This window comes from Brassica napus, chromosome C2, assembly GCF_020379485.1.
Source record: "Brassica napus cultivar Da-Ae chromosome C2, Da-Ae, whole genome shotgun sequence".
In the NCBI taxonomy this organism is placed as follows: Eukaryota; Viridiplantae; Streptophyta; class Magnoliopsida; order Brassicales; family Brassicaceae; genus Brassica; species Brassica napus.
Window position 1 is genome coordinate 34,075,621 of NC_063445.1, and position 8,948 is coordinate 34,084,568.

General features: G+C 36.7%; 1 protein-coding gene across 1 annotated transcript; it reads left to right on the forward strand.

Moving 5' to 3' along the window:
- The first annotated feature begins 793 nt into the window (after positions 1-793).
- On the forward strand, positions 794-3,219 carry LOC106442368. The gene is made up of 4 exons (XM_013884062.2): positions 794-1,426; positions 1,520-1,843; positions 1,940-2,087; positions 2,183-3,219. Exons 1-4 carry the CDS (start codon positions 794-796, stop codon positions 3,217-3,219), a joined length of 2,142 nt encoding a protein of 713 aa, XP_013739516.1.
- Positions 3,220-8,948: the final 5,729 nt, after the last annotated feature.

The following is an 8,948-nucleotide window of genomic DNA, read 5'->3' on the forward strand; positions in this document are numbered from 1 at the left end:
CTGTTTCGTATCGCTTTAAAAAAGTATCTTTCACTTTAGGGTTACAATCAAACAAGTAAAAGGTTCATAAAGTTCTCGAAGGAGATTGGGGAATCTGGGGAATTGAACTTCATAAAGACCAATATGTTTTCGACTTGTTACAGACTCAAAGTTCTAGTTTATTTTCCGCACAAGCTATTGGATTTGTTTTCACATTGATACTTTTTTTAAGATATATATTTGAAGAAGACCTTCAAAAATAAGGTTAAAAGATCATGGCATATTCTGTTCAAAAAGAAGTTTACAGCAGCGACAAGACTTTGAGCAATGTTGTGTTGCAGAACCTCAAGTTTCCTGACAGCCCGCTTGGCAGTCTTCAGGCAAAGGACTTCATAAGAGAGCTTTTGGTTAAAAGGAGACAGAGAACAGGCTCCAGTCAGAGAAAGGTTCTACAGAGATTAAACGATAACAATTCTTTGAAAGGTTGAATTGGGCTCTAATCCGGTGCGCAATACCGACTAAGCTGCTGGATTTCAATGAGTTTGACGGTGAACCAGAGGCTCAGGTTCATCTGGAGGCAACTATAATAGGTATCTTGAATGCAAAACCATAGGCAGTCATCTTGAATTCAAATTGTTCTAAGTTAAAGGTCTTACAAGACGAGAAAACATTCTTGTTAAAATTATTCAGGAGTTAACATTGTTGTAAGATTCCGTTGCTGAAGGTATCGAAGGTCGCCATTACGGACTGACCGTTTTACTTGTGGCAAAAAAACGAGGCGATTTTGGAGGCGACGTTGAGCTAGATTTTCTCGATGGATTCGGCCATTCCGCCGAGCTCATCGGAACCGCCGGGGAGTGATCGGGAGGTGTTGAAAGATGTGGAGGGCTTGGGAGTTACAGAGAAGCCATTGGATCTAGGTTTGAAGAAAGGAGACTCGAGTTGGGTTTTGATAGCGAAGGAGAAAAGGGTTTTGAGGAAATATGACGTAGAGGTTCAATCGAAGGACGGGAAGTGTAAGGTTGCGATTCCAGATGATATCTTCTCTGATTCCACTCCGTTATGGGAGGAATTTGTAGTTGGTAAATTTCTGGATATAGCTCCTCACATAGCGAAAGTTCATATGGTGGTAAACAAGATTTGGAGTTATGGTGACACCGCTTCTAAGGTGGAGGTTTATGATGTTGATGCAAGGACAATGAGGTTCAAGGTTTCGAATTCGAAAGCAAGGGAGAAGGTTATTAAGCGGGGTATGTGGAACATTGCAGGAGTTCCTATGGTAGTGAAGAAGTGGACTCCAAAGGCAGAGGAAGAGAAACAAGAGGATGAGGCTGTTCCGATGTGGGTTCATCTGAGGAAGATACCACTAAGTACATTTTCATGGGAGGCTTTGAGCTTTATGATGAGTACTGCGGGGCATCCGATCCGTCTTCATCCTGAGACCATCGTATGTTCAAACTTTGAGGAAGCAAAAATATTTGTTAAAGTTGATATCACTAAGACGCTGCCAAAAGAGATATAATTTACTTGGGGAGGAAAGGAGTTTACAGCTGCGTTTTACTACCCGTGGTTGCCGTCTAAATGCAACTTATGTGAGAAATGGGGTCATACTGATAAAGTGTGTGGTGGGTTAAGAAAAGGAGAAAAGAAGGTAGAGGAGAGGGATAAACGTGAAGAAGCTCAAAAAGATATGGATATGGAAGGGACAGGGGGGTTAGTGGAGAAATCTATTACACTAGTTGATGTAGTATCACAACAGGAGGTCAGTGTTGAGAGTGAAGGGAAAACAACTACTGCGGATAGAGTAGTTCCGGGTTCAGTTGAGAAGATAGGGAATGACTGGGCGCTTGTTTCACCTGATAAGGTGGGCAGAGATCAAGCTAAAACTCTGCTGAAAGATCCAGGGGAAATCCAAATATCAGCCTCTAAGTTTTCTGTTCTTTCAGTAGATGATGAGTAGGAAGGGGAGATAACGGAGGCGCAAGAGGAAGATAGTGAGGAGGTGGAGACAGTGAGCATATCTGAAGAAGATAGAATGGAAGATGAGATTTTTAATCAGAAGACTAAAGAAAAAGAGAAGACCGCTACGCAAAAAGGAGGAAGAAGAGGTAAGAGGACTAAAGCTCAAGAGGTACAACCTATGAGTAAAAGGTCCTCTCGTCGAAATCTTTAATCATGTCGTGTTTCTTCTGGAATGTTCGAGGTTTTAACAAAGATTTAAAACATTCTGTGGTGACTGAGTGGGTGAATAGGAGGGAGATGAAGTTTGGCTCTATCTTGGAATCTAGAGTGAAGGAAGGGAAAGCTGGTAGGATTTTGAATAAGGTATTCAGAGACTGGTCTTCAATTACGAATTATGAAGATAGTAGTGGTGGAAGAATTTGGTTGATATGGAGAGATGAGATCCGTATGACTCCTGTATATAAGTCGGATCAAATAATTACCTGTTCAGTGGAGCTGAAGGGTGAAGCTGAGTTCTACTGTTCCTGTATATATGCTAGTAACCAAGTTGATGAAAGGAAGACGTTGTGGGAGGATTTGGCATATCACCATAAGTCTCCTATTTTCAAAAACAAAGCTTGGATAATAATGGGAGATTTTAATAAAATTATTGAAGGAGGAGAGAGTTCAAGGTTTGATAACATGAGTCGGATTTCTGCTGGTATGAGAGACTTTCAGAGGCTGATTCTACAATGTCAGCTCACTGACATGGCGTATCAAGGTCCTAAATATACATGGTGTAATAAAAGAGAAGATGGGATTATCTGTAAGAAGTTGGATAGAGTATTGCTAAATGAGGAGGCTCTGCAGAGATTTAGAAATGCATATTCTATATTCGAACCTGGTGGATGCTCTGACCACATGCGGTGTATTGTTCAGTTGTTTCCTCCAGGAGAAAAGATCAAGAGGCCGTTCAAGTACATCAATGTAATTGGAAGTATACCTGATTTCTTACCAATGGTTCAGAGGTATTGGGATTCAACGGAGAGATTATATCACTCTACATCAGCAATGTTCAGATTTTCCAAGAAGCTAAAATTTCTGAAACCGTTGATACGCGAGATGGGGAGAGATAAATTGGGTAATCTGTCGAAACAGGCGAAGGAGGCTTTTGATCTGTTATGTGATAAGCAGAAGGAAACGTTAGCACATCCAACCGATATTGCAGTCCAAGAGGAGGCAGATGCTTATGGAGCATATTGCCAGTCTGGAGGAGGATTTTTTAAAACAAAAAGCTAAGCTACATTGGCTTGATGTTGGAGATAAAAACAATAAGACTTTCCATAGGGCAATCAAATCCCGTCATGCTCAGAATATGATAAGAGAAATTCGAAGGGGGAATGGAAGTGTGGTATCTACTCATTCTGAGATAAAGATTGAAGCAGAACGGTTCTTTGAGGAATTTTTGAATCACAAGCCGGTCAACTATAAGGGGGCATCTGAGGGGGAACTGGAGGATCTGTTGCAATTTCGATGTTCTTCTGAAGAATGTGATCAGTTGGAAGCAGAAGTTTCTGAAGAAGAAATCCGAAAAGTTCTTTTTGCAATGCCAAACAATAAATCTCCTGGACCAGACGGGTATCCTTGTGAGTTCTTTAAAACTACGTGGCCGGTTCTATCTCGAGACTTTACCATTTCAGTACAATCAGTCTTTAGATTTGGGTTTCTACCAAAAGGTATAAACTCAACTATACTTGCTTTTAATCCCTAAGAAGTTAGACTCGATGGAAATGAAGGATTATCGGCCGATAGCATGCTGCAATGTTATATATAAGGTGGTCTCAAAGATTCTGGCTAATAGACTTAAAAAGATTCTTCCAAGAATTATTACTGAATCGCAGTCTGCATTTGTGCAAGGACGACTTCTTATGGAGAATGTACTGCTTGCCTCTGAGTTGGTGAAAGGATATCATAAAGAAAACATCTCTCCTAGGTGTGTTATGAAGATAGACATATCGAAAGAATTCGATTCAGTGCAGTGGGAGTTTGTATTGGAAAGCTTGAGGACTTGGGGGTTTCCGGAGAAGTTTATACATTGGATAAAGTTGTGTATTACGAGCCCTTCATTCTCGGTAAAGGTTAATGGGGATCTCGCAGGCTACTTTCAAAGCTCCAGAGGTCTTCGTCAGGGATGTTCATTATCCCCTTACCTTTTCGTGATGTGTATGAATGTCTTATCTCTGAAGATTGATAGAGCAGTGGCAGATAAGAAATTTGCGCTTCATCCAGGTTGCAAAAGTCTGGCTCTTACACATTTGTGTTTCGCGGATGATCTTATGGTGTTTGTGGAAGGTTCGAAGCAATCTATTGAGGGAGCTCTGTCAGTGTTTAAAGACTTTGAAAGTTGGTCAGGTTTGAGTATTAGCTTGGAGAAATCAACAATATACATGGCGGGAGTAAAAGAGGCTGAGAAAAGAAGTGTACTGACAAATTTCCCTTTTGCTGTTGGTGAGCTACCAGTGAGATACTTGGGTCTCCCTCTTATGATGCAAGTTATGCGGAAGCAAGACTATCTACCTCTACTGGAGAAAATCAGAGGAAAAATTAGTTCCTGGACCTGTCGGTTTCTATCCTATGCAGGCAGATTACAATTGATCAATTCTGTTCTTATGAGCATTGCTAATTTTTGGTCTGCTGTATTTCGGCTTCCTGGCGCTTGTATTAAAGAGGTGGAGCAAATATGTGCTGCATTTCTTTGGTCTGGTCCAAGTCTCAAAACAACGAGTGCCAAAGTGGCGTGGAGAGATATTTGTAGTCTGAAGTGTGAGGGTGGATTGGGTATCAGAGATTTAAAGGTAGTCAATAAGGTGTATGGTCTTAAGCTAATTTGGAGAATGCTTACGGGTGAATCACTGTGGGGTAAGTGGATTGAAGCAAACTTACTGAAGGGTAAAAGCTTTTGGGAACTAAGCTCGAAAATGGTGAATGGATCTTGGATGTGGCATAAAATGTTAAAAATGAGAACTGAAGCGAAGTTGTTTTATAAAAAAGAGTTGGGTAATGGCAGACATGTCTCTTTCTGGTATGATTCATGGTCGGTGAGGGGTGCTATCTTTGATATTTTGGGTCCTAGAGGAATCATTGATTTGGGGGTAAGGAGGAATGCAACCCTGGAGGAAGCTGTGTTAAGTGTCAGAAGGAGGAGGAGGCATCGTACTGACTTGTTGAATGATATTGAAAGGGAGTTAAATATTATTGCTCGTAAATTGGATCCTGAGAAGGAAGATATAAGCGTTTGGAAAGGCAAATCAGGGTACAAACAGAGGTTTTCATCACGAGAAACGTGGATCATATTAAGGGAAAGAAAACCGCGTTGTGCATGGTCATGTGGTATTTGGTTTCCTCAAGCTACTCCAAAATTTGCTTTCATGGCATGGCTAGCGATAAAGAATAGATTGACTACTATGGACAGAGTGGCTATATGGAGTCAGGGGGTAGACACAAGTTGTGTTTTGTGTAAAAAAGCTACTGAAACGAGAAGCCATTTATTCTTCGAGTGTGATTACTCTTCTCAGTTATGGGAATATGTTGCTAAAGGTATTCTGGGATCAGCTTATACTAAAGATTGGTCTGAGATACTGGTGATTATATCGGATGAGAAAAGGGAGAAGATGAGTAGATTTTGTATAAGATATGCATTCCAGGTGGTGCTATATGTTGTGTGGAGAGAGCGTAACAAGCTAAGGCATGGAGAGAAGCTGTTGCCTCTTCCAATTATCAAAATACAGGTTGAGAAAGGAATTAGAAACAAGATCTCTTTGATGAGAAGGGATGGGGTGAAGGGTATGGAGCAACTGATGCAATTTTGGTTTCTTACTAAAATGTAAATAGGAAGCTAATATGTAAGAAGGGGAAGGTAGTTGATCTTGAGTTTTCTTTATAGAAACAAAGGATGCACTTGATGTATACAGGCTTTTTTGAATGAATTTAACATTAATTCAAAAAAAAAAAAAAAACATTGTTGTAAATTATCATATCTTAAGTCTAACATGTAAATTTGAGCCACTTTCTGAGACATCATAATCCTGTGTATTTATCAAATTTGTCCGCACAAGAAGCCCGTAAGACACTTGAAAGTACATAGATATTGGGAGAGGCATAAGAGACTTGTTGTAATAGAAGAGAGAAAGACAAAAATGATTAGCAAGAACACATGAGCATCTCCTGCTGCAGCTTCTGCTTATGTCACACTTTGAACCCAATTATTTTTGGTAAATTATCTTTGTGTATACATACATGAGAAACACTTGAATCGTGGTCCTTTCTTTATCCTGCAGGAATCAAACTATTTAGATTTAACATAGATTGGAACCATGTTGCATTGATAGAGAGAAGACATGATTATGTGAATGAAGAAGAGGGAAACACTAAGAACGAAGCGAAAAAGATCGTGGGAGTGCGATGAGGAGAAAAACGTGGGAGAAAATATTATTTGAGAGATTTAGGGTAGATTTAGTTTAGATTTAGGAAACATCTTTAACCGAATATGGAAGTTTCCATATTTTACGGATTTGCCTAAAATATGTATACTACCTACGCATAACACAGTAGAGTAGATGGAAAACATATTCTTCGTATAGGCGTCATATAACGTAAAAGGCATAACATGCTATGGCACGTAATCTAGCCAAGGTATATCGTTGAGTTGTGGCTATATGTCGTTATCAAGCTCTAGGTAGATTGAAGACATCTTTCTTGATTATAACGTAACAAAGTCTAGACTTGTTAGAATATACAAGAAAGGTTAGTTTACGTTAATATCCTTGATATATCTATGTTTAACACTTATTATCTGATTTATAGACTAAGTAGATAACTAGAATGAGTATTCTAACTGTAGCTAGAAGATAAAATAAAATATGATTTCATTTTTAAAAATAAAAAATTTAAACATATATATTGTCATACTTATATTTCTAATAGTTTTCATATTTTTTAACATTTTTAATAATCAGTTTACTATTTTCCCATAAAAGAAGGGTAAAACATGTCCAGAATTGCCAAAAATATCAGAAGTCCTATAAGAACAAACAAAAGTTCAAAATGTCATTTTTCCAATTTTGCCTTAATACAAAGCATATACACATGTGTTTTATAATTTTTTTCTCATTAACTTTTCCAGACTTTGGTTCCACTATATAGAGAGTGATTGCGGTGAACTGTAACTTTATGTTTTTGCTGCAAAAAAAATAAGTTGTAGATTTATTTGATGTAACTTTATTTGTTGTAGCTTTGCAAATTACTAATTTTTGTTCTAGAATAAAATTCTCTACTGTCATATTTTAGTTTTCTAGACAACTTGGGGCCGATTGGTAAAAATTGCTGCTTTAATTTTTTTGCCGTTAAATTAAAACTGTAAAATAGTATCTTCATATATTAAACAATATATTAAATTTTATAATAATTTTAATTTTTCTGGATAAATAAAAATGATAATTTTATATTTTCCCTAAAATGGATTAACCATTTAAAAACATGTTTTGTATGATACAAATTAATAATATATTTAATTAATCGCAAGAATTCTATAAATTCATTTGAATATTATCTTGAAATCATTTCACAATTAATAATAATGAATTTTCATTAGAATCATATATGATAGTATATTAAAATAGTGCACCAATATATTGTTGACTAATGAATGAATGAATTAATATCAATTTAAAGACTAGTTCATGCAATTAATTCATACTAAAACTAATACAACAAACTATCTAATATAAAAATCAGTTCATACTCAAATTAGTATGAAAAAAATAGTTCATACTCAAATTAATAGGATTTTAGTTACTACGGCATAAAAAATATAATATAGAACGTAAACTAATTCATATTCAAATTAAATCGTAAAATAAAAGAACAATAGATGAGTACAATACCTTTTCGTTTTAGTCTCACTACTACGTATATATGTTTACAGTTAGGGGTTTTTTGTTATTTATCTTAGGGCTTGTTGCAAAAATAATTCAAAACTCAAAGTCAAACACAAAACTAATCCACGATTTTTTTGGAACTTTCATTTACCTTATTTACTCCGAAAGTTCGGATTATTCACGAAAATGCCATTGTTTTTTTACGAAAATGAGCATTTTACTATACCATCCTCATATTCCTCAAGTATTTACAATATTGTCATTGCTATGAATACACCAACTACCATGAACAACCAATTTGAAGGTCTTAATGCACGTAAAATTCAATTTTCACTCCTCCTATATCATTTCTTATGCACTAAAACAACATTTCTTTCACTTTCTCTCTCTATTCATCAAAAAATCCAAGATTTTGACTCTAAAATTTTAAAGGTTCGTAGAGCCATTCAAGCTCAAGATTCTTGGTCATTAACAAGTGAGTCGCTTTCTCGTTGAACTTCTGTGTGCTTGGAGAAGCTAAGTAAGTTATATCACTGATTGAATGTATGAAATCAATTTTTTTTCCAGATGTGTTCGCCAGAAGACTTCCATACAAGTTTTCTGGTTGCAGAAGACTTATACGAAAGTCTTCTGGTCAACTCAGAGCATGTCCAACGAAAGGTTTTAAGCAGTTTCTAGACATAAAAAATAAATAAATAAAAGAAAACGAGGAAAGAGAGTGAACCGATCCCGGGGGAAGAACCCTTAAAAATCACTCTCTCCACACGTCGCTATCCTAATACATCTTTTGCCACATGTCTTTATCTAGATAAATTAAATGTTTCATTTAAATGAAAACTTAAATACTTAACAAAAATAATAATATTTAATTTTTAAGGACCTCCTCCTTAGAAGTCAACCGATGAGGTTGCTCTAAGCGGTTAGTTTTGCAATTGACTTTATGTCTGTTTTTTAATTTTTAAGTCAATTGACTTAAATACTTAACAAAAATAATAATATTTAATTTTTAAGGACCTGCTCCTTAGAAGTCAACCGATGAGGTTGCTCTAAGCGGTTAGTTTTGCAATTGACTTTATGTCTGTTTTTTAGAGA